The following is a 26129-nucleotide window of genomic DNA, read 5'->3' on the forward strand; positions in this document are numbered from 1 at the left end:
TTGTCTTTCATGGTAGCCACAGGCAGGCTTTACATTTTCTTCTTTCTCTGGGTTCTGATGGTTGCTTATGTTCATCTTTCCTCTGTTCTGCAGACTCAGAGATCACCAAGGTGTGGACCTTCCAATAAGCACTGTTCCCTGACTACAAGGAAGTAGGTGAGCATTCAAAAACATTTTCAGGGTTGGGAAAGTTCCCTAAGGTGCCATTTAATAGAATTTAGACATGAAAGATAAACAAGAACCACTTAGTGCCAGGAACACAAATTGTATATTTATTGCATGTGTGTGGAGTGTAACAAGCAAAATGAGGCTTAGTACAAATCCATGACCCGTCTCAGGGAGCCGACTTTGGCATCCATGGCACCCCAGTCATGGTAGCGCCTGTAGTCTCCAGGTCTGAGCAGGTACTGCCGGCCTCGGTAGTTGGGCATCTCATAGAGGACCCAGCAGCCCTCCAGCACGTGCATAGAGTAGATCTCATTGAGGCGGAAGCGATCGTGGATGCAGGAGCAGTCTTCTGTGAGCTCAGACACAAGGCCCCGGTAGTCATCTCTCTCATACAGCCTTATCCTGTGAGAGCTGGTCTGTTGTGGCAGTAAACAAAAGAGGAAAAGCGACGATTTATATGCTTGATGTTGCAGCCTGCTTGCTCCTTCGGAAAACACGGGTCTCCGGTGAATCTGTCAAGTACGCTTCTTCCCTAATCCTGCTCCTTGTGCTGTTGTTCTAGCAAATTAGGAAATGCACCCACATAAAGCGACCTGACCAGTGACCCGGAGCCCATGTGAAGGAAATGAACACTGAAGAGTCAGGGAGTGAAAGCATTTACGGCCCCTGTAACCGAATCATAGCGAGCTTGCTTTGAAGCTGCCTTGTGTACACATGATGTGCAATGATTCGGATTTGCTTTGAGTCCATATACCTTTCTTTTTCTTTTATTTCTTAAAAAAAGACAGGAAATGTGAACTATATCTCATGAAATCCTAGTTACCTGTCTCATAAGAAACTAGACAATAGCTGAGCAGTGGTAATCCCAGTACTCGGGAGGCAGAGCCAGGCAGATCTCTGTGAGTTCGAGGCCAGCCTGGTCTACAGGGTGAGATCCAAGACAGGCTCCAAAACTACACAGAGAAACCCTGTCTAAAAAAAGAAAGAAAGAAAGAAAGAAAAAGAAAAGAAAAGAAAGAAACTAGTCAGTAATACCTCCTGAAAAATACAAAGCCACACGAGGTGAGACCCATCGTTCTAGGTGGGTGTGAGAGAGTATAGCAAAGAGAAATCTCACCAATACAGTCAGAATACACTAGAACTAACCAAACTTAATTGAGTTTCAAATGTACCTAGATATTTTTAAAATTGACAAATAGTATGTGTGCATTTATTAGGTATATTATGGTGCCTTTAAAGTAAGCACCATGGTTAAATCTACCTAATTAATATATATTTACCCTTCATCATTATCAGTTTCTGGTAAGAACACATAGAATCTATTCTTTCAGCATTTCTACTGTGTGTTTAAGGTTTTAATCTATTTTTATTTTATGTGGATGAGTGTTTGTCTATGTGCATGTATGTATACTACATGAGTTGTACTTGGTGCTCTTAGAGACCAAAAGAAGGTGTGGGATTCCCTGGAACTGGAGTTACAGACAGTTGTGAGTCATTTGTGGGTGCTGGGAACTGAACCCGGGTCCCCTAGAAGGGTAGCCAGTGCTCTTAACCACTGAGCCATCTTTCCAGCCTCATCTTTAGCATTTTTAATGGCTCTAACACATAGCATGAACTCTCATCTAGAAAGATCATCACTCCAAACCTCTGGTCCCCTGCTCTGCCGCTCTAGCCTCTAGTAAGCACTGTTCTCTTCTCTGTTAAGGACAGAACTGCTGCTTGGGACAGAAGTCAGGGCTGCATGCTTGCTAGGCAAGTACACGACCAACCACTGAGCTAAGTCTCCAAGTCCAATCTTCTCTCCCACCGTAAACCTGCTGTTTATGAGAACAGATGATCTTTATCGGGACTTGCCTGGCTTATTTCTTCTAGCACAGTGCCCTCTAGGTTCATCCATGTCATTGCAAACAACCGGATTTCCTTCTTTTATGGCTGAAGGGTATGTGATTAGTCAGTCGGGTTTAATTTTAAAGGTTGTGCTATGGCTTTTATGTCCTAAAACAACATTGATGTCCTTAAGTAAGAAATAATATATTGCTCTGTGTGTGTGTGTGTGTATGTGTGTGTGTGTATATATATCATATACATACATATATATTCCTTCTATTTAGGTTTGAGAGTTGAGCCTTGATATACTTGGTGTGAGCACTTGTCCAGCATTCCTACCTGCTGAGAACACTAGAACACAGGGGAAACAAACTAACAAATAGGATGTCCTCACGTCAGCCAGGCTGAAGCAATACTCACGTAAGGGATGGAGCGGCAGGAGCGGATGGAGTCACTGAATCCCATCCACTGCTGGTAGTCAGGGTAGTCCCCCCGCCGCAGGAAGTACTGGTGGCCCTGGTAGTTGGGGCGCTCATAGAGCATCCAGCAGCCACTGTCCACGCGCACAGAGTTGCAGCGGCTGAAGTAGGGCTGCAGGTTGGGACAGTCGCTGCTGCATTCATAGTGGCGGCCCTGGAAGCCGCGGTCCTCGTAGAAGGTGATCTGTAAGGGAAGAACAGGTGACAGAACATGGTCAACTGGAAGGCACGTTCCCGACAAGGAGGAAACACTCGGCGAGCCTGGAAGGTTCTCTCTCGGCTCACCTTTCCCATTGTTGTTGACAGCAAGTGATCAGTGTTGAGTGTGATGGGGACAGGGGTGGCAGCTGGTATATATAGCAGGATGGCTGCTGTGCTGGCAGGAACCACACAAAAGGGACCTGGGGGGAATTGCGTAAGGGGATTTCTGTGTTCTCTCGCTTTTTCATTGGGGATCATGGGGTAGGGGGCTCTCATTCTCTCTGGCATTTTCGAGTTGTCCTCACTAACTCCAGTGAAAGGAATTGAAGTCAGCAGAGCCATTATGACCTTGGAGACAAAGGGCGCGCTTCTCACCCTATGCAGCTCTCTAGAAATACATGACGTACCCAGCATTTTGCAATGTTTGCCTATAGAAAGTGCTGAGGTGGAGGTCGGTGCCTCCACTTGTGGGAGGCTCACGAGAATCATATGAATTCCAGAAGCACTCCGAGGCACCAAGAGGCAGCAGAAAAGCAAACAAACAAAACCTCGAATTGAAAAAGAGTTGCACATCTTTATCTGTATAATACAGATTTGATTTTCTTTTTTGCACATGTTTAAGATAAAAAGATTAGAACTGTGTAGAGACTAAATGTCGATCGACCTTGGTTATCAAGGAATGGTATAGGTCCTCATATTATTTCTTCCTTTTGATTTTAAATATTTTTTTTAACTTTCTACTATAAATATATACTGCAAATCTAGTGAATAAAAGTAGTAAAATCAAATTTTAAATGTGTGATTTTTTTTGAGTTAATGCTTAAAAGCATATATATATGTGCTCATATGTGAGATTGGTCTAAAATTAATAGCTCTTCCAAGAACCTGAGGAGAAGGCAAAGAACTTCTCCATTCTCCCTGACACTACCCTTTTCCCAGAGTTACTTTTAATGCTACGGTTTGTCTGCATTTCCCTCACTGAAGTGCCAGTTTTCCTGAGCCAGGATGCTTGACAGCTGATGCAGAATGCTTCTCCATGGCAGGGGGTGAGGATCACCCAACCTTGGATTATCTTTCATTATCCCAGGCCATGCCTATATAGGAGGTGAAGTCATGCCTAATTTGGTTCATGCCATGAGGAGCCTCTCAAAAGACACCCAACTAGAGTTAGCAGTGCAGGTACAACGCCTGCATGAAAAATCCTCAGCCATCGCTCACGTGACCTGTATGGTTGGTAAAAACAGAGACAGCAAGAGGCGCCTCCTCACAGCTAGCAAGGCTGTACAGAAGCGGGAGGCTTGGCGAGGATCACAGGCCACTGATATCCTCCTCCTCTGTGTCCATCCTGGTGTTCCAAGGATCCTGGTAAGCCTCAAGTACAAGCTGTGGTCAAGCACCTCGTAGAAAGGCCCACCCTGACCTCCCCAGCCACAACCTCACATGGGAGTACACTACTATTTTCAGAAGAGGTCAACAAACTCACCTGACTTTGCATGTGGCCCTAAGACTATTCCACAGAAAGATGGCTGGCCCAGTCCTTAAGAAAGGAGAGGTATAATGTACTGGTATTCATCTGATGAAGTTGTTTCTACAAACTGGTTAATCCATGTGCCCTGTTGCCATTTTGGAAAGGCCTCAAAAGAGCAGCATTTTCTTTCCCTAGTGACCATCATGTTCTACCCAGAGAAAGCCGGCATCCATTTCTCTTTTCAAACTTTATTGAAATTGAATGAGTTTACATTTTCTCTACCTGAAAGTATGCTAATGAGAAATTAATTTTATGTGGGGTTGAAACTTTGGAAAACTGCTTCCTTCTCCAGCATTCTATGCACTAATGCTACATATTTGCTAAAACGTGTATCAAAACCAGATTGTCTAAACTCCTCCAGAAATGGTGAACGCCCTCAGAATGCTCCATCGGTCTTCCAAGCATATAATGAAGTAGCGTGGGATCTACACATATTTTCCTTTTACCAAAATAGAGGTGTGCGCTGTGCTTCCAAGAGAAGAAAACTCAAGAGCAAGTATGCGAGCCAACGCAGCTGACAGCAGCAGCCAACTGCAGAGAGAGTGTGTTGTTGACAACCGCAGCTTTAAGGCGAAGCTTCCTGTCTGCTTCCAGAGGCTCTGCTATGCATCCATGGTACTAGTTCTCATTTCTAAGTGACCTGCAGAATGGAAGGATGGTTATGGTACCAAGCACATCAGTATAACACAGACACATACACCAGCTTTCTATCAATAGGGGGTTAAAGTCAAACATCGGGAACCAACAGAGATGCATTAGGTCCATGTAGATGTAAAAGAATTTCTATGGAACATTCTGAAATACCTGAAAGTGAATTCTATTTCTCAACTGACAGCAGTATGTGATCTCACGTTGTATCCTTAAAGGGGACATTATTCGGGCAAGTGAAAAAAGAATGCTATGAGGGTAAGAGATTAGATAAAAGTAGCAAGGTTTTAGATTCTGAAGCTAATAATTGGTTATTTAAGAGAATGACTTTGCTTTTGGGATCTATAAAGTAAAATATACAGGGTAAGTTGATAGGGTGTGTGCAAGTTTTAATAGTTCAGAAAAGATTATCAATATCCATACACAAAAACAGAAAGACAGAAGGGAGAAGGGACCAAGAGAGAGACATAAAGCTAGTGTCACAAAAGCAATGACAGATGGTGAATCTGTGTCCTTTGTGCTAAGGCTACATTTCTTGTGGCTTGGAATTATTAAATTTGAAAATCATAAAAGTCAAACTCATTTGGACTAGCAATACCCAACATCAATCATTTTCCAGCTCTGTACTGGTAGTGTATTATTTTAAGTTTTGCATATATTGCTTTGGATTTAAGTTTAAATTCTCCTTCCTCTGTTTGGCTTCCTTCCACAATGCCGTGGGTTCTCCGTGAATGGGAAGAGGAGGAACAGGTGTCTTTATGCTTGGTATGGTCTTGTTGAGTCTCTGAGCTTTTATACATACATTCACTCATTTAGGTCTTGAAACAACCTGGTGAGGTCATAATATACTGTCTTTTATAGCAAAGAAAGTAAGGCACAAAGAGGTTAGCTTTCCCGGGAACTGTTGCTCATGTCCATTTTGATTAAAACAAGCTACCAATGCAATAAAAAGAAATCCTTAGATGTTTCCTACAATATCTGGGAGTTGTAAAAACAGTTTTCACCTTTCTCTTAGTTTATAAAGAAACTTAGTGGCTGGAAATGAAAAAAAAATTATGAAAAAAAGAATTGTTTTATACTGAGGCTTAAAAATTGGGTCTTTTTTTCAGCTCAAAGATACGATATTATATCCAGAAGTCATAAGGAAAAACAGTGAATACCAAATATGTAAGATTAAAAAAATTCCTCAAAAAAAAAAAAAAAAAAAAAAAAAAAAACCGGGCAGTGGTGGTGCATGCCTTTAAATCTAGCACTTGGGAGGCAGAAGGAAGCAGATCTTTGTGGTTTCAAGGCCAGCCTGGTCTACAGAGCAAGTTTCAGGGCAGCCAAGGCTACACAGAAAACCTTGTCCTGCAAAACCAAAAAAAAAAAAAAAAAGAAAGAAAAAGAAAAAGAAAAAAAAAGAAAAGATAAAATCATATTTTCTATATTTACTTATTTAATTATAACAAGAATTGTAGCAAACCACTGCTACATATGCATATGTACATGTATATATAGCAAATATTGGAATATCATAAGACATGTTAGCAGTTGTTAGTTATAAATCATGGGAAAGGAGTGTAGGCATGGAATGGTTAAACAGTCTGTTCAAAACCATACAGCTGATAAGTATTCACATCCAGAACCTCAATCTCCAAATACTCAACGTTCATCACAATATAGACAAAGTCCCCCCAACACCCATGTTTAGACCTGCTCTGTTCTTGGGCTGTGTGTATGAGCACCAACATTCATCACACTGTAGACGAAGTCCCCCCACAACACTCACGTTTAGACCTACTCTGTTCTTGGGCTGTGTGTATGAGCACCAACATTCATCACAATGTAGACGACGTCCCCCCCGACAACACTCACGTTTAGACCTACTCTGTTCTTGGGCTGTCCGAGCACCTTTTCCGGGATTCCCAGTTGGTACCATTGCTCTCTTTGCATTGCTGCTGGAGGCTTTTTTAGCCATTGCTCCTCTCCTCAACTTGACACCTGCAGATACCCAGAGTAACCACGTCAGAGTAGAAAACTGTAGAAAAAGCTGGGCGGCCGTGGTGGCGCACGCCTTGAATCCCAGCACTCGGGAGGCAGAGCCAGGCAGATCTCTGTGAGTCTGAGGCCAGCCTGGTCTACAGGGCTAGATCCAGGACAGGCACCAAGAAAAACCTTGTCTAGGAAAAAAACAACACCCACCCCTAACCAAACAAAGCCAAACAAAACAAAAACTGTAGAAAAGTGTGTCCACCACCGCCTTTCTGGACTGTATTGTACCCGCCCCCGCCCCGCCCCCCAAGGATCGAAGAAATACACCTTTCTGGTTAGGGTAAGGTAGAGGAGGGGAACTCAAGTTCAGAAGGATTTTTTTTTCTTTAATCTCACCAGAGAGAAATGGAATCAGTGTTATCATTTAACCTCACTCGGTGGGCCCACCCCCTACTTAACTCTCTCTACTTCCGGAAGAAAGCGTACTTACTCTGTCTGCGGTTGCACTCTGCTGCGTTGGGTGCTGTCAGCATGGCAAAAGGGTGCAGGGAGCGACGGGGCAACAGAGCCTGGGGGACCTGAAAGAAGACAGTTCTGTTTCACAGCTGTGTGAGCCTCGACTGGGGAGCACCTGCTACTCACAGCACCCGGCGTGTCTCCCCAACCCTGAGTCCTAGTGAACCTGAAAGGAGGGTGACCACTGTCTTCATTTACAGCCTCTGCTCTGTGCTTGTTCCCCTAACACAGAAGTCCCCTTTGCACTGGACATTCCTCACGGTTCCCTCTCCCGGCAAGAGTCCCTTTTCTGCCCTAGGCTCCTGCCTTTGCTGTGGAGCTCAAGTACTCCCTTGTCCGAGTGAGGAACTTGCCCTGACATCATGCCTCATCTGCTGCCTCCTGCTCCCACAAACCGGTGCACAGTATAGGCTGCTACTTATGCCCCTGGAATGTTTTTAGCGTGCTCTTAACTTTATTAGTAAATATATATATATATATATATATATATATATATATATATATATATTTATATAACTTCCTCCATTCTCTCTCCTCCCCAACTCCTCCCATGCCCTTCCGTCTCTAACTGGTGGCCTCTTTTTTATTATTATTGTCACATGTATATAAATGCATAAATATATCACTACAACCTGATGGGTCCATTTTGTGAGGCTGTGTGTGTATATGATCCAGGACTGACTAATTTGTATTAGACAACCAATTAAGAGATTTGGTCTGGGGGAGGCTTATTTCTCCCTGGAATGTTTTAAAACACCAGAACAATTGAGTCTGATTTAAATTTTTAAGAACATCTGAGGGCTCAGTGGAAGAATGCTTGTCTATCATGCAAAGGCCCTTGATTCACTCCCAGCAAAGAAAAAAAAAATTAAATCAAGCAAAAAGATCCCCTTGGCTTCTTTGTGAGGAATACATGGGAAGGTGGAAGCAGAGAGGCCATTTAATTTCAGAGCCTTGGAGCATACCTAACAGATAACAGCCCCTCCCCAAAGTTTGTAAGTAGCCAAATAACTATGGTTTTAGTCAAGGCACTAGCAGTTAACAACATGGATCTTATTTCCAAATTGGCCGTGTTTGAATGTGAGCTGCATCATTATAGCATATGCTGTCTTGCAGCAGGACACGTGGGATGGTAAGGCTACTTTTATATTCTGTATCATGCTGTGGAACAATCTTTGCACATTGCAAATAATCATTGCTCTTATTGTGATGTGTTTTGAATGTCAACTTCACACCTGGGAGGGGGGAATCTCAATCAGCAATTGTTCAGATGAGCTTGGCCTGTGGGCACGGCCATGGGGTATTATTCTCGTGGTTTTAATTGAAGTGGGAAGATCCTCCCCACTGTGGGTGACACTATTCCCTACTGGGGGACAGTAGATTGTGTAACATTGAAGAAGCAAGCCAAACACTAGCAAGCATGCACTAATTCACTGCGCTCTGCCTTGACTGTGGATGTATTGTGACCTTCGAGTGCTCCAAGTTCCTGCCCCCTTGACATCCCTAGGGTGACGGTGATGGACTATTCCCTGAAACGGTGAGTCACACGAACCCTTTATCTCTCCAAGTGTCAGGCTCTTTATGACAGCATCAGGAAACAAACTGAAATGCCTGTTTAGGAAGGTGACCTTACGGCACAAAACTAATGAGAAAAAAAGGCTTTAGGTCAGAATGGGAGGCTGCTACAGCTGCTGTGTGTCAGGAATAAGCAAAGGGAAACAGGCTCTTGTGCCGTCCTTGATAAAAACAAAACAAAACCAAAAAGCACGTTATTTATTGGGCTCTGGTGTTCCTGCCCCAGGGGAGGTAGACCTGAGATATTTGCGGAGGTCATTGCCAACCTGACTATCTGATAATGTTTCCCGAGTCCTGATAATCTATGACTCACACCAGCCATTCACTTAGCGTCCTGTGTGGTTTATATAAAGGATTACTATAAAAGCAGGGTGACGCTTGGATCCTAATCTAGAGTTAATCGTGTTTTCTTTAACTCCAAACCTGTTTTCATCATCTACATGTTAAAGGATTGTATTAGTCACATCTTAGCCTGGTAAACGCCCCAGCCCAGTCAGCAGAAGTTTCTTGGAGCTGAGGGACGATGAGGATGTGTTAAGGCATGCAAGAACTGATCCAAAGAAGGCATGGGGAGACACAAGGAAGATAAGGATCATGTCTTTATCTCCTGCCTATCAAACTGAAGTGGTAATTTATTAAAATATTGCTAGGGCAACAGTAAGGGGAGGAGGAGGGCTAGAAAGGAGGCAAGGAAGAGGTGAAGTGATATAAATATATTTTAAATACATAAATAAAAATATTGTGAGGACCTCTTCAAGACAGGAAGTGGGGGTGAGTAGGCTCTGGCCCTTGGTGCCAAAACAATTGGACAGAATCTTACAGCTATCAGGCTTATCAAAGACAAAGCCAGGCATGTTGTCTGGAAGGATAACTTGCATGCACCTAGGGAGTTCTGAAAAATGTGGCTGGGATATTGCAAAAATATACTTCAGGACATTTTAATGTTGGTGGAAAAAAACCTGGGAAATCATTGGGAAAGCCTATGCCTTGGCTGATGCTATCCTATAGTAGTTTTTCCAAAAGCTATGACTCAGTCTTAGGGGGAGGGGGAGGCAGAAATGCGATGGAAAGAGACAGAACAACTCCTCAGAAAGAGGGACAAATGAACTTAATGTGCACTTTCCCAGAGAGGAAATATATATAGTTGTTGATTGGTGATCGGAATATGATTTAAAGCCACAGATGACGGAGGCAGGAGGATCACAAGTTCAAAGTCGTCCTTTCCTATGTGGTGAGTTTAAGGTCAGCCTGTGCTACGAGACTTCCTCTCAAACAAACAAACAAACAAACAAACAAACACAAATCCACAACAACCGCTACCAAGGAAGTCCAGGGCGAACTCCTAATTTACGCATTCCACTTTGGAAACAGCAGTGTAGATATAGCAAACATTGCTGACAGAACAGTGTCGTCACTTTGGAAAGCAACAGGCTTCATGGAAGTGTTGAGCAAGCTCATGCTCCACAGCTCAGCACAACTTCCTAGACACACACCATCCAGGAACTCGGCTGCTCAACAGAAACACACAGAAGAAACAATTCAGAAGTCTAAACGCCCTGTTACTTAGCAAGAGAGATACCATAGCTCGCTAGACCAAGAGGAGAGTGATCAAGGACCTGACACCAGCCTCTGGCTTCCACGTGCTTTTGCACACTTGGGCATGCACACACATGCAACTATGCATATACGCAGAATGCACACTACACACACACACACACACACACACACACACACACACACACGCACGCACGCACGCACGCACGCACGCACGCACGCGTGCGCGCTTGCAAGACTCAAGATGTGGCTCCCAGATAGAGTACTTGTCTAGAAGGTTCAGGAGGCACAAGGCACTGTCTTCAATCTCAGCACTGCAGAAACATAAACAAAACCCACCACTGTGTGAGATAAAATGACATGTACTTAAAGTTGTGTGTGTGGTGAAAGCATGATCAGCAGGTGAGAATGGTAAGCTCTGGAGACCGGCATGTCTCATGCACTCCATAGGCTTGTCTGCTTAGTTATACTTTATCATATATGGTGTCAATTATGACATAATTAATATTGATTAATAAGCCCTCTAGGAACTGGAGTCTGGGTAGACATAACTAGTATCAAAGGCATGTTTTTGGATCCCCGGTTACTCAAATATGTTAATCTCCAGCTTTTGTTGAAAATGTAGGTTCATAGATGGATCTCTATGAGTTCAAGGCCAGCCTGGTCTGCAGGGAGAGTTCCTGGAGAGCCAGGGTGGTTACACAGAGAAACACTGTCTTGGGGGGAAAAAAAAGAAAGAAAAGAAAGAAGGAAGGGAGGGAGGGAGGGAGGGAGGAAGAAAGGAAGGAAGAAAGATCAGGAGAGGATGGGAAAATCCTTCAAGAAGAGGAGGTACTTGAAGTAAATGAGAGAGGGTAGAGGAAGCTTGGTACTGAGAGAAGCCTTGCTTGCTGGAGGGAGGAGGCTGGTGTCCCCAGCAGCGTGGACTTGGAAGGCTCCCCTTGGACCATCATTTAATTTATATTCACGGTCCCACCTAATCCTCAGAACAGCCTGGTGTGGTTGGGGACATGACCTCAGAGCTACTTACACATAGAAAACTTGAGGTCAGGGGAAAATAACGCAGCTAGGAAGGGATGGGTGTGTGTCTGGGTCCTGTCTGAGTTTTGAAGTTTGAGTGTTGCTTAGGATGGGTTTGAATGCTGGCTCAGATGGGACGATCTTTGGGAAGACAGAGGAAAGCTGAGGCCCTGGGGTTCTTTGTTCAGTACCCTTCTCTCCTTCCATCACTTTATTCTCTCTGTCTTCCTTTCTTTTGTTCCCTTTTCTTCCATCGAATGAGGCTGAAGATTGTTTTTATCAGTTGCTTTACAGGTTTACAGAAGAGGTATGTTTTTTTTGTTTTTTTTTTTTTCAGTTTAATTCAAGTTGGGCATATTTTATATTTATCTGGAGACAGATGTAAATGTCCCACACTTATGGAAAGCCCTTAATGGAACCTTCTCTGGGTCCAGACTCCTCATCAAAAAACAAAACAAAACAAACAGAAAACCAAATCCCTAATTAAAAAATGCGCCATTTATCAGGAGCCTGTGGCTGATAGTAAACAGGACTTGCCTGTTCTGCCTTTCTATCACCAGGGGGCAGCAGAGTCCCAGAGAAAGCCACCAGGTGGCACACAGTCCCATAAATCCTTCCCAGCTGCCGGAAATTCATCCTAATCTGATTTGTAGCCTACTGGGTTTTAAACCCTGGTTTAGAAACTATTTCAGCTGTTGCGCAGGAGACATTTTATCCAGAGGAGTCAAAGGTCATTCCGATATCAGCTATAATTAAAGAACCTTTGACCACACCTACTGTTTTTAAACCACTCTGGCTTCTAATTAAAACCATTACGGTTTGAAGTTTTGTTAACCCCCAAAAGACTGTTTTAAGGTCGCCCTGCAGTTTAATTTTTGAAATGCTACCTTGCCACTGAGAGATCCTGCCGGTTCCCCATCCAAGTTGAAAGGAAGTTCCCTGGGTGGAGTTGAAGCCTGCAATTCTGCCAGGGGTGGGTGGGAGCTCCTGGTGGGGGAGGGGCTGCTAGTATTGCTTGGAATTGGTTGCCTCAGTTAGGCCAAGATTGCATTGTGTTAATAATACACACTTTTGATTAGCTGTTTAATGTTTGAGCGGTGAGTCTCAGTCATGTGATTTTGCCCCTAGGACACATTTGGCAGTCGGAAAGCATGTTTAACTGTCACAAATGGAGAGAAACTTCTCACTGTTGGTCTGATTATGAGGATAAAGGCTACGTGTCACTGAGCAGAGGCTCTTTCATGACTGAATAAATGATGGCGTGGACAGGCCCACCCTCGAGCAGAGCAGCATGGCCTCCTGTTTAAGCCAAGCTGCTCAGACACAGACATTTGCAAACCCTGACAGATAACCCCACCAAACTGGAAGGTCACAGCGCTGTCCCCTTCAGAATGAAGCATGGGAACTGAGACTTAATCCATTAATCATGTGGCAGACACCTCCCCAAAGCTAGAGGACGAAGGAGGGAAAATCCTAGTGAAAACCAGTGAGCAGGGCTCAAGGTTTGGGGCATATTTGGTGAGGGAGAGAGAAGACTGGCTGCAGAAAAAGGCTGCAGGGAACTGAGCAATGTAGTGTGTGTAGGCAGAACTCCAGAAAAGCTGGCTTTTCTTCAACTTAAAAGACCATCTGGTCTCTTAGGAGCACCAGTCAAGATAACCCTCAATACAAAATATGAGATTTATAAGAAAATGTGTTGTGGGATATCTGTCCATTGTGTGAAGATATATTTGATGTGATTGGGGTAATAAAAAGCTAAACTACCAATAGCTAGGCAAGAGGTATAGGCAGGATTTCGGGGGAGAGAAAGGAAGAGGAGGAGAATCTAGGCACACAAGAGATGCCAAGAGACACAGAGAAGAAACAGGAGGTACGAGATGGAAGAGAGGCAAGGCCACATGACAGAATGCAGATTAATATAAATGGGTTAATATAAGTTATAAGAGCTAGTTAGGAACAAGCCTAAGCTATAGGCTGAGCTTTTATAATTAATAAGAAGTCTCCGTGTTGTTCTTTGTGAGCTGGTGACCCACAGAAAAATCCATCTACCAAAAGGTACCTTGCCCAACCTGCTCACTGATGCATCCCTGACATTCAACCACATCGTTTGAAAGAGGAAAAGAAGGAGCAAGTAAGCAGTCCTGTGGTCAGGGAGAGGGCTGTGATTCCTGCACAAATCCAGGGAACTTGGAACTCAGCATGAGTCAGGTGTTGAGGTGGGTGCTGGAACTTCTGTGACCCATGGCTTATACAGTATAGTCTGGAGGTACAAGAACAGAGGATAAATAACTGTCCTGTGTCTATGACCATGGCCATGCCCTGACCTCCTTCTGAATCCTTCCAAACTGCCCTGTGTTTGTGACCCATTGTTTACACGCTATCATCTACAGGTAAGGAAACAGGGTGGGCACCTGTCGTGTAGTTGTGTTTCTGGTCTGGGGTCAGCACCTGACTCCCTCCCAAATCCAAATGGGAGACATTTGGGACAATGAGACAAGAGACAGTGAGCAGAAGGTCAGGGGTGGGTAAGCATGCTGGTTCATCCCCGCCCCCCCAAAAAAAAAATATTTCCAGTGGTAAAGGGATCATAGCTAGTATTTAAATTCTTACTGAGTGTTCACACATTCATAAATGGTGAGAATGGAACCAGCTTTAAAAATCATTCAGAATAATTTTGTTTTTCACATACAGGACCCCATGAAGCCCAGGCTGGCCCAAATTCCCTATGTAGCCAAGGATGACCTTAAACTTTTGACCTCCTGCCTCCATTACCTAAGTGCTGGGATTTCAGGTAGCTCTCACTGGATCATCTGCTGGTGATGCCCAAGAAGCTAGTGGGAGAGGTGCATGTGGGAGGTGGGCTTTTTATCATGAGCAGAAGCCTCATGGACCTGCTCCTCATTCTGGATGGTCGAATGCAGAGTGTGGCTTGCTCGGTGCACGTGACTGAGAACATGGCTGAGAAGTTGCAGTGGGCAGAAACAATGAGCTGGACTCCTAGCCCAGTGCTCTCTCTGCTGCCAGACCTAGCCACCCACAAAACTCACCGGCAGTTCCGACGTGCTACTCCACTTCAAAGGGGGGGCATTTTACAAGCACGTGTGACTCAAGATGTGACTTCATCTGGTTTTTACCTTTATTAAAATTAGAATTATTGCCAGGCAGTGGTGGCACACATCTTTAATCCCAGCACTCAGGAGGGAGGTGGATCTCTGAGTCTGAGGCTAGCCTGGTCTACAGAGCCAGTTCTAGGGCAGCCAATGCTGCACAGAGAAACCCTTGTCTCAAAAAACAAAAACAATACAATTATTTATTTGTAGGGGATAGACACTTGTGCGCCATAATCATTCATGTGGAGGTCAGAGGGCAGCTTGCAGGAGTGTGTCCTCTCCTTCTACTACATAGATTTGGGGAACTGAACCAGGGGGTTGGGATTGACTGCAGGAGCCTTTATTTGCTGAGCAATCAGAATATCTCAGTTTTTACTTTTGGACCTAAAATTGTTATTTAATCTGATGCCTGAAAATATATCATTGTGAATGTATATGCTAAATAATCTCATTCAGGGGTTGGGAATGTAGCTCAGTTGTAGAGTGGATGCCTAGCATGTAGAAGACTCCAAGTAGAGTCCCCAGCAAACACACACACACACACACACACACACACACACACACACACACACACCTATAAAGAGCTATGAGCTAAGTGTTGGAAATGTATGTTAGTGGTAGAGCATTTGCTTAGCATATACCCATAAACAGGCCCCAAGTTCAGTCCCTAGCATGTTCATATGCCTGGTATGAATAGTCCCATATCACCCTTACCTTGGTAGAATCAGGATTGGCAGAAGAATGAACCCCGTAAATTCTAAGGACTTCCTCAACTGGGATACTGTTCTGGGAAATAAAAACAATGTGTTGTCATATTGTGGCTTGTTCTTGATTAAAAAGCAGAATTCCTAGCCCTCCAGTGGTTCTAGTACAGGACAAGGTAGCACAGCTACTACAAAATAATTTCTAGATGAAGGGGTAAACAAGTTTTCTAGACACTAATATCTCTCATCATTTTTTTTTTCTTGTCTCCCACAACTATTTTTTGCAATACAGTATGGAAGCCAAATTTTCTATTATGCATTTAAAATCATAAATTTTACTGTTAATAAACCCTAGGCATTTAGAAGCAATATTGAAGACATGTAACTATGCATTAGTACCAAAATGGGCTTAGAAGTCATATGATAAAGCTGGGTGTGGAGGGATCTGAACACTCGGGAGTCAGAGGCAGGTAGAGCTCTGCGAGTTTGAGGCCAACCTGGGCTACAGAGTCAGTTCCAGGATAGTCAGGGAAACCTTGTCCTGAAAGGGCAAAAAATAAAAAGAGGGTTGGGGATTTAGCTCAGTGGTAGAGCGCTCGCCTAGCAGGGTTCAATCCTCAGCTCAAAAATAAAATGAAATAAAAAGAAAGGAAGGAAGGAAGGAAGGAAGGAAGGAAGGAAGGAAGGAAGGAAAGAAGGAAGGAAGGAAAAGGAAGACGCTCGGGATGTCTGCATACAGTGTTCTTCCCCTCACCATTAAGACTCCAGCGTAAGATGATAAGATCACCGCTTCTCGCTCTTTTCGGTTTGGATACAGAGGTCTGCCATGAAGTGGCGTTTTCCTAAGGGGAAATATGGATAGAGAAGAGTTGGCGGTTGGGGGGTGCGCTTGTGTTTATGGAGGACAGAGAGGCCATCCTCAGATGTCACTCCTCTGGAGCCAACCCACCTTGTTTTTTGTTTTTAGTTTTTTTGGAGACAAGGTTTCTCTGTGTAGCTTTGCGCCTTTCCTGGAACTCACAGAGATCCACCTGCCTCTGCCTCCAGAGTGCTGGAATTAAAGGTGTACACCACCACCGCCTGGCTCCACCTTGGTTTTTGAGTCAGGGTCTCCCACTGGACCTGGGGCTCAGCAAGTAGCCTAGGCTGCTGTCAAACACCAGGGATCCACATCTATGCCTCTATAGTGCTGTGATTATAAATGAATGCCCCCATGCCCAGTATTTTATGTGGGTTCTGGGGATCAAACTCCAGTCCCCTTGCTCACATGGTAAGCGCGGGCTGAGCCGTCTATCTTCCAGGCTCCTACACTTGTTCTTTTTGATACTTGCTAAGGTTGTGACGCTAATCCGTAAGTGGCCAGCAACGACTGTGTATTATCCACTTTTAAAATAGGATTAATATGATTGATTTTTCTGTCTTTGAAAAACCTACTTTGAATTTCCAACAAAGTGATGAATTTTTCTTTTTTGTCTGTTTTTACTAAAGCTATCACAAATGCTGAGTGGCACCATGGTGGCTGGTTAGGGCTTTGCTAGCAGGTATCCATCCCGCTTCCCATCATCTGCTTGGAGGAACCTGCCTTACTTTATTGTAAGCTTGCACACCTTTAGGGAGGCTGGAAATACCCCTAGATTCTGTGAAGGAATCTGACTGGTGTGTTCCACGTCCAGAGGATTCGGGAAACAGAGACATTGAGACACATGCCATGCCTGCTTATTGTTTGTTTAAATCTGTCCTGGTTTGGACTGAACCTTGTTATGACTCTAATAGTGTGCACCTGGGAGAAAGAGACTGGAGGTAGGAGCCGGCAGCATCAGGTGAGGTGGTTTTTGTTTTGTTTTTTAAATCATATTTATTTAGTGTGTGGGGTGGGGGAGAGAAGGCAGAGAGGGAGAGAAAGATCACATTGTGTGTGTGTGTGTGTGTGTGTGTGTGTGAGAGAGAGAGAGAAGAGAGAGAGAGAGAGAGAGACAGACAGACAGAGACAGAGACAGAGACAGAAAAGAGAGGGAGAGAGAAGAGAGAGAGAGCTTGCCTCACTGTGGAACACCTGTGAAGGTTAGACGACACTTTGAGGGAAGTTGCTCTCTCTTCCCACCCCATGAACTCCAGTGGTTGAATTCCGATAGTCAGGCTTGTTGGCAAGTCCTTTGCCTACAGAGACATCTTATCAGTCTGAGCTGGAATTACTGAGCCTAACAGTCCAGTTCACAAACTTTTCAGCTCTAGGGGCAATTCAACTTGCCTCCCCCAGCTTCTCCCATCCTCTCCATGTCTCGTCTCCCACTCCCCCTCACTCTGGTTCCTTCCCTAAGCTGGTTCAAACGGGATTTTCTGCTTATTCCTGTCAGTTCCTAACCGTGACCTTGAGCCAGGACCACGGGATAGAAACAGTATCTGGACTTTGGAATGAGCTATTCCTCGTGGCCTCTCAGTTCCCTGTCTGACCAGTCGGATGCACCTGCTGAGTCACTAGCTTGAAGGAAAATGCTGATAAGCCTGGGGAGGAAATGATTGAACAGACTCCAGCACTTAGCTGCTTACAGACTCCAGAAACTGTAAGATTGTCCTCGGGAAGCAATGCCAGGCTTTACCTACAGAACTGACTAAGAATAATAGCTTGAAGTCATGTGAGCTTCTCAGGAAGAGCAGCCCGTGCAAGATTTTTTTTTAAATGTACTTGACAGAAACCAATGATTAGAAATACAAACTGTGTAAGCATACCTATGGCATCCTCAAACTGCAACTGTAGCATGTCTTCAGCTTCTGGCTGGAGAAGTTTGCCTTGTGTTTGTATGTCAGAGTGCCTCATAAGAAGACGCCAGATAGGGCTGGAACTCCCTCCATCAACAAGAGTCATGTTTTAAAAGGGAAAACCGCAAGGGCTGAGGAACAGTCTCAGTAGGCAAGGTGCTTTGTCCTGTGCAAGCATGAGGACCTGAGTTTGGAACCCTCCCCATCATCCATGTCAAAATCTGGGCATGGTGGCACATCCTGCAATCCTAGTGCTGGGGAGATGGCCATGGGGACAGGAGGCACCCTGGAGTTCGCTGGCCGGCTAGGCTTGCTGGTGGCGAGCTCCAGATCCAGTGGGAGCTCTCTCAAAAACTAAGGTGAAGAGTGACAGAGGAAGACACTGACATTGACCTCTGCCCTCTGTCTATACCCACATCCATACACAGGAATGCGCGTACATGCTTATCTCCCTACCCACATTGAATAGATAGATTAAAAAGAAAAGCATGGAACATATTTTAGCTTACACTTTCTCCCACTGGAGCCAACTTAAGTCTTCTGAGGGATCTAGCCATTGGCAAGCAACACTGATGGCCAAGTCATAGTGGGCCTGGAAGCAGAAAACAGAGAGCAGAGGGCATGGGTTCAGATCCAGGCAAAGCACTTCCCCGGACAATGGCATCACTAAGCCATGTTCCAACTGGGGTGGGGGGGGGCGATTCTTATTTATAAGAATAGCTCAGCTAGAGCTATTTCAGGATTTGTGGCCTCACATTGGGATTGACAAGGGTTTATTCTTGGGTGAGTTGTTGATGAGCATTGGGCCTCCCTCTCCTTAGGTTTTAAAAAGGCAAAAGGAGAGGGTGAAGAGAGAAGGCTACTGAGAACATTTGCTGATCTTGTTTGGTGTTAGAAATACACTCACAGGGGACAGGGGAGGTGTGGGAATGTGGAGGGAGGTCCTGTGGTGCTTGCCTGGGCACATAGAAACAATCCTGGAAGACTTCACTGAGGAAGCATCCTCAGAGCTAGGGCTTATAGGAAAGGGGGATTTCTGCAGATGGGGAATATCATTCCAGGGGGACATGGCATGAGCAACGGGCCAGAAAGACCTGACTGACAGATGGATAGCCTCACACCAAGCACAAAGCAGGGTCAATTTTTCTGTTGATGCTTATCACGGCAGCAACCCTTCCCCAGGTCATCTGTAAGCTCTTACTTAATAAACATGTTTACCACTTACTATCAACATTTCCTTTTCCTCCTTATATCCAGGAAAGGGAAGGTTGGTCTGGGTTTGGTTAAGGTTCTAAGAATTTCTACATAATGCAAAGATGCCCTCCAGGGACCCAACAAAAGTAAAATGTTGACTTAAATAATAAATAAGGGGCTTAGACCATGGTCATCTGTTGAAACCTCATCTGGAGTCTGATATCTGGACCAGTCACACTGGTCATGCTCTTTGGAAATATAAGCACCCAGCCCTCCCCACCACCTCCAGAATCAAAATAGCTCTGTAATAATACCTCATTAAAGTTTGAGAAGTACAGCTCTGTAACTTCCTGTGTGGTGTGTGCACACAGACAGGCAGGCTTAACTACAAACCCTGGCTTTACACAGAGGGAAACTGAGGAAAAGAGACACATCCCTCTTAGCGCAAGGATGGCTTGTGGGCAGGGGGTCAACTGGAGTTTACTGATTTCTTTTAGATTAAATCTTTCTGCAGTTTCTTTACTGATTCTGTGGAGAGAGCTAGCAGAACTTCACGTGAGCCCGGACTCAGTACGAGTCACGAAAAGGATTCTGGGGTCACGTGTCACTTTGCCTTTATGGCGCTAATGCAAACGGCGACAGTTGATTAGAGCTGAAGACTGCGCTATTGCTAATTTTGTGGAGGTCTTTAACACTGTGTGTTAACATTTTAGCTTGCAGTCATTTGTTTTTAATCTTTTCTCACCTATGTTTATTTTCTTATTCTCTTTCTGCTTTCTAGTTAGTGGGTGAGATGATCACAGGGACAACCTCAGGATGTGGAAAACTTAAGGACGAGGATGGGGTGCCTGCGTGCATACGGATGTGTGTGTGTGTGTGTGTGTGTATGGTATTACATATACATTTGATCCCTGTTCTGTCCCCTTATTACATACAGAAAGGCAATGGGAGTTGCACCAGCATGACATTCTTTACCATCTCATCTAGAAAGGTGTGTTGACCTCTTCCTTTCGGATCAAATTCATTTTCCCGAAGTCTGATGCCAATATACTCTCCCCTTAAAAGCAAGAGAGCAGCATTGAACTATGGGGAACAATATAGGGTTCCATCTTCAGAAAGAGGCTTTTTTCCCAATCCCTCCCCCCACCCCAACAAAAATGCCACAGAAGTCATTGATGGTTTAGTAGCTGTTAATATTCAATTTTGGCTTGCACAGTGATCTCCAAAGGCTATAGGTTTGAAACATCTAATCACAATGGACTTAGATCACATTTATCTTTTGTTTTGTTTTGTTTTGTTTTTGAGACAAGTAGCTTTGCACCTTTCCTGGAACTCACTTTGGAGACCAGGCTGGCCTCTAACTCAGAGATCCGCCTGCTTCTGCCTCCTGATGCTGGGATTAAAAGCGTGTGCCACCACCGCCTGGCCCACATTTATCTTAATATTAAATTCATCATTGGGAAGCAGGAAGAATGCAGAATGTCAACACACAGAAAACATTTTTCCTGCCAGGCATGGTATTACATGCCTTTAATCCCAGCAGGAGATAGAAACAGATATACCACCTATGGGCGTTTATACTCCAAGAGAGGCTATAACATAAAAGAATGTGTTTTTTTTAAAATATTTCCCGGGCTGGAAAGATGGCTCAGAGGTTAAGAGCACCAACTACTCTTCCAGAGGTCCTGAGTTCAATTCCCAGCGACCACATGGTGGCTCACAACCATCTGTAATGAGATCTGGAGCCCTCTTCTGTATACATAATAAATAAATAAATCTTTTAAAAAATATTTCCCACAGAACACACTAGCATTGGGCATTCTGCCTGGAGTTAGCATGGTCAGCAAGGAAATATTTATTAATTTATTATTATTATTTAATTAATTAATTCATTCATTCATTCATTTGAGACAGGGTCTCTGTGTAGTCACGGCTGTCCCAGAACTTGTAGACCAAGCCAGCCTTGAATTCAGAGATCCACTTGCCTCTGCCTTCCATAGTGCTGGGATTAAAGGCATGCATCACTACACTTGTCAGAGTTGGCGTTCTTAACTACTGTTTGTTTTTTCTTGTTATATTGGCTTCCAAACCTGGATGTGTAAAGACGAGTGAATTCCACACATGCTTATTCCAGCATCTCTTAAAAATCTAGTAGAAGACAATCATCTTTACAGGCAGACAAAGGACATTTGGTGGAATCTATGATAAGGTCTTTGATGAAAAAAGAAACATTAGTGTTGTGCCAACAATACATACAAAATAAAATATGACTTCTTGGCCGGGCGGTGGTGGTGCACGCCTTTAATCCCAGCACTCAGGAGGCAGAGCCAGGCAGATCTCTTTGAGTTCGAGGCCAGCCTGGGCTACAGAGTGAGTTCCAGGAAAGGCACAAAGCTACACAGAGAAACCCTGTGTCGAAAAACAAAACAAAACAAAACAAAAACAAAAAACAAAAAAAAAAAAAACCACAAAAAAACCCAAACAAACAAACAAACAAAAATGACTTCATGTTATATGATCTGTGATTATTTTTAAATCAACATTTTTGAAGTACCAGGTTGAAGAAAGACTGAAGGGGATGGAGAAAATGTAGGAGAAACTTGGTCTTTGTCAGTCAAGAAAGTTTAGAAGTCAAGAAAAAGGAGATGCGTTATTTGGTTGTTAAGCTTGGCAACAGAAGTAGCAGAGACTCTGGTTCGAATGCTGGGCCCTAGGGCACATCTAGGCATCTACAGCTTTTGCCAGTAGGTGCTCCACCTTTCAGCGGTGCATCCTGTCCCCCTAGACTTTGGGGGTGCTTTGCTCTGCCATGTTGCTGCAGAAGCATTTTCCCAAGAGACTTTGCGTCCTGCCCTGCGCCACATGTGCCTGCCTGGCAGAGACAGAGGCCAGAGCATCTGCCGGCTTTCTCCCACAGAGCAGAGAGATCCCTCCTTAGCTTTTTGTCCACCCGCCAATATCCAGACCATCTGTGACAGCGCTCCAAACGCGAGGGTCAGAAACGGAAGTTATTTATTTCAGCGATACTCACAGCAACCTTTTCACCTCCTGCTTGACAAGCCTCTTTTCCATGGCGGGAGGCCGGGGCTGAGCAGGTTACCCCGTAGCTTGCGCTCCACCTGATAGGCTTTAGGAAGAGCAATTTCTGCCAAGCCTAGAAACTACAGCAGCAAATCAGAGAGAATATGAATTAGGGATGCTGTTGCTACAAATACCCGTTGTGGAATCCGAGGCTGTGGAAGGGATCCAAGAGCATCCAGCATGCAGACCTTCTCCTATCCAGCAAGTGCCACGTCAGAAAGTGACCTGGAGACTAGCCCTGGACCTTGTGCCCATCTGACAGCTCATTCCTTAAGTTTTAATTGCAAGAAATAAATGTATTAAGTCACTTAATTTGTGTGTGCCTTTGAAGTGCAGGTGCCCGTGTGCCAGGGCCTAAGTGTGGAGGTTGGTTCTCTTGTGACGTCACCCAGGGATGGAACTCAGGTCCTCAGACCTCAGGATAAGTATTTTGCTTACGTATGTTTAAGTATTTTAGCCTGCTGAGCCATCTTGCTTGCCTTCTCTCAAGTTCTTCTCACATTCACTGTGTGCTTATTCTCCCACTAAGCTAGGTTCTGAAACAGGGGTGGTTCATGTAGCCGTTGAGAAGGCTCTTTGGGCAGAATCACTCATACAGACAGGCTGACTTGTGGTCTGCATATATTGGGAGTGTCCTGTGTACGGTCAACACCGTGACTCTCAGTGTGTTCATGCTAGAGTGACAGCTAGCGATGGAACTGTCCGTGACTTCCCAGAGCTGTCATGGACTGTCATTTGACAGTCTACACAATAGTGGCAAATGTGTCTTCAGTGCCCACCTTGACTTTGAGCTGGAAGGGTAACGGGATCAAAGGGGGTCTGAAATCACACACACACACACACACACACATACACACACACACACATACACACACACACACACACACACACACACACACACACGTTTGTGAAAACAATCATTACTATTGAATGGGACAACTCAGAAACAAGTATGAGTACCAGCATCATCTGTAGTAATTTAAAAAGATCTGAAGCACATTGTGACGACTAGTTTGACGAATCATTGTGACTGAATCACCATTATTAGATATTTGGTTAACCGCCTTTAATCCCAGCACTTGGGAGGCAGAGGCAGGTGGATCTCTGTGAGTTCAAGGCCAGTCTGGTCTACAGAGTGAGTTCCAGGACAGCCAGGGCTGCACAGAGAAACCTTGTCTTGAAAAAAAAAACAAAAAACAAACAAACAAAAAAACCAAACCATACCAAACAAACAAACAAAAACATTATTCTGGGTGTTTTTATAAAAATTGTTTTCTGGATGAGATAAACATTTAAACTGAGAGACTCTAAAGTATATTTCCCTCCATAATGTGAGTGAGCCTTTCCTAACTGGTTGAAAGCCTTGAAGGAACAAGGATTAACCTCTCCTAGCAAGAAGGAAATCCTCCAGCAGAGAACTTAAGACTAACTGCAGCTCTTTCTGGGGTCTCTAGACTGCTGATCTCCTTCATCAAATTCCGACTGATCAAGCCTCCCAATCATGGGAATCAGTTTCTTTAAAATCAGTCTCCCCCACTCTCTCTCTCTCTCTCTCTCTCCTGATTTTGTTTCTCTGGAGAAGATGACTGAGTTCAGATGAAACAAAAATGTTGACAGACTGTTTAAGTTGTACGTGTGATTTAAAGTCCCTCCTTTAAAAATAACTGGAGAGCCGGGCGGTGGTGGCGCACGCCTGTAATCCCAGCACTTGGGAGGCAGAGCCAGGCGGATCTTTGTGAGTTCAAGGCCAGCCTGGTCTATAGAGCGAGATCCAGGGAAAGCGCAAAGCTACACAGAGAAACCCTGTATGAGAAAACAAACAACAAACAAACAAAACTGGAGATAACTTGTTCTTCCTGCATCTGTTTCAGCCTGTGAGAAGGAGCACGTGGCTATGAAGAGGTGAAGGAGCCTTGCAGAGAAGATGCAGCTATTGCTCTGATCAGGAGAGGATGGGAAAGAATGTCACAAGTTAGAAAGGAGGCCCCGTGGTCTAGGAGAAGCCAGGTACCAGGATGGGGCATCCCCTCTACAAGTGATCGATGTGACCATGGTCAAGCTGCCTGGCTCTCTGATGTTACAAGAAACAAAAACAAAAAGCAACAAAACAAAACCAACAAACAAACAACAACAAAAACAAATAAAACAAAAAAAGCGGGTCTAGTTAACTTCTTGCCAGACTTCACCCTGACATTTTATCCTTCCATGATGGCTGCAATGTGTTAAAATTCTTTTAATTCAACAATTTATAAAAGCATAAGCTCATAGGAATTTGTTCTATTTCATTCCTGGGGGTGGGGGAGCTGTCCCCACTTTTCCCCCCAGGGTACTTGAGAAATACGTAGATAGAAATACAGAAGAAAGAGACAGTTAGAAACACAGGATAGCCTTGGGATAGCCTGGGTCAAAACCCACCATCCTTTTCTGTCTCTACTAAAGGGCTTTTTAAAGGAATGCCAAGGGGTGGAGCAAAAGACCTCCCCCCCCCCATCTCCCAGCACAGCCAAGTGCAGACCATCCCAAATGCCTGGTGACCATACATGTGGTCAAACCATCTTCTAATGCAGCCCTGCTGGGTAAAGCAAGCTCAGATCTCAGAGCTCACAAAAAGGAAGCTTTTGTGGGCTCCCACACATTCCTTAATAGAAAGTGGGCTCAATTTCTTGGCAGGAAGTGGGCTCAGTCTCTTAGCAGGAAGTGGGCTCAATACCTTGGCAGAAAGCAGGATCATTAGCTTTGAAGCTTGCATAATGAAGGTCTTAGCATTTTCTTTAACCGATTCCTGTCTTACAGCTCTGAGCAAGCCCTTTGATTTTCATACTTGGGAATTACAAATTTGCATCTTTGGTTGCTGCCACAGCTTTCTCTCAAAGTTGTATCGGATATATAATATTTTAAATTTTAACTGTGCAAGTGCCTACCACCTCCAGATCACTAGGCAGGGGTCAGGAGACCTTGAAAGACCTATAGCTGTGTCACCTTGTGCAAATTAACTCTGGGTTTTTTGCCTTTCTTCTTCTTTGGTGAGGTTCGGTTAACTGGAAATTCTCCCCCACTTGTCAGCCATTTGCATAGACTGTTCAGTTAGACTTGACTTTTGCCGCTCACTCTTTTCTGTCTATAAAGCTCTAAAGGAACCAAGATCATTACCTTGAAATACACCCAAAAGGGACACTGTTAAGATGTCAGCTGCCCCAAGCTCTAGCTTCTTTATAGAACTCAAGTGCCCCCACTCCAGGTCACAATCCCCATAGTTTAAGGAATCCTGGGCACTGTGGACTATCTGCACGCCCCAAGCAGATCCCCTCTCCACAATCCTGTCTCAGTGATATATAGATGTCTACTACGTTAGACTAGTTGCAGGCTCTTACCAACCCCCTCCCCCCGCTCCCCAGAACGTCTCACCAACTGGAGGCTAATTGTGGCCCTTCTGTTCTTCTTGGTACCTGCAGGCCGGCTTGAGCATTGGAAGGCTTGAGCTGCTGCTCAAAGTCATCCTGAACGCAGATGCTTTTGCCTGGTTGCTAGGAAACGGTGACTGGATGAAAATAGTTTTATAAACATCCTCCTGTCTCCTCCCACGCACATATAAGGGGGGTGTCGTTTATTTGAGACAGATTGTGACCCTGGCCTTTAGTTCACATATCTTTTCACCTGAATAGGCACAGGTGTACCAACTAAATGATTAATCAGGAAACGGAGATGAGAAGAGGAGGGCACTTCCCCAGGTTTTCTTTTCTCTCTCTCCCTTTCCTTCCTTCCTTCCTTCCTTTCTTCCTTGCTCCATTCCTTC

The 26129-nt window shown here is 44.5% G+C and overlaps 2 protein-coding genes across 2 annotated transcripts; both read right to left on the reverse strand.

The window, feature by feature from the left end:
- Nucleotides 1-245: 245 nt before the first annotated feature.
- On the reverse strand, nt 246-3468 carry LOC118573441 (gamma-crystallin A). The gene is made up of 3 exons (XM_036173745.1): nt 2760-3468; nt 2416-2658; nt 246-584 (listed from the first exon to the last, which is right to left on the reverse strand). Exons 1-3 carry the CDS (start codon nt 3288-3290, stop codon nt 312-314), a joined length of 1047 nt encoding a protein of 348 aa, XP_036029638.1. The 5' UTR covers nt 3291-3468; the 3' UTR covers nt 246-311.
- Nucleotides 3469-4371: 903 nt separating this feature from the next.
- Nucleotides 4372-25846, reverse strand: C23H2orf80 (chromosome 23 C2orf80 homolog). Its single transcript, XM_036173746.1, is given in 11 exon segments — nt 4372-4843; nt 5008-5062; nt 6721-6790; nt 6793-6834; nt 7316-7403; nt 15315-15386; nt 16059-16146; nt 18571-18653; nt 20231-20312; nt 22287-22416; nt 25742-25846. Coding segments are annotated over 10 exon segments (630 nt in total). The 5' UTR covers nt 22328-22416; nt 25742-25846; the 3' UTR covers nt 4372-4834.
- Between the last annotated feature and the right edge of the window lie 283 nt (nt 25847-26129).

The sequence above is a fragment of the Onychomys torridus genome, chromosome 23 (assembly GCF_903995425.1).
Source record: "Onychomys torridus chromosome 23, mOncTor1.1, whole genome shotgun sequence".
In the NCBI taxonomy this organism is placed as follows: Eukaryota; Metazoa; Chordata; class Mammalia; order Rodentia; family Cricetidae; genus Onychomys; species Onychomys torridus.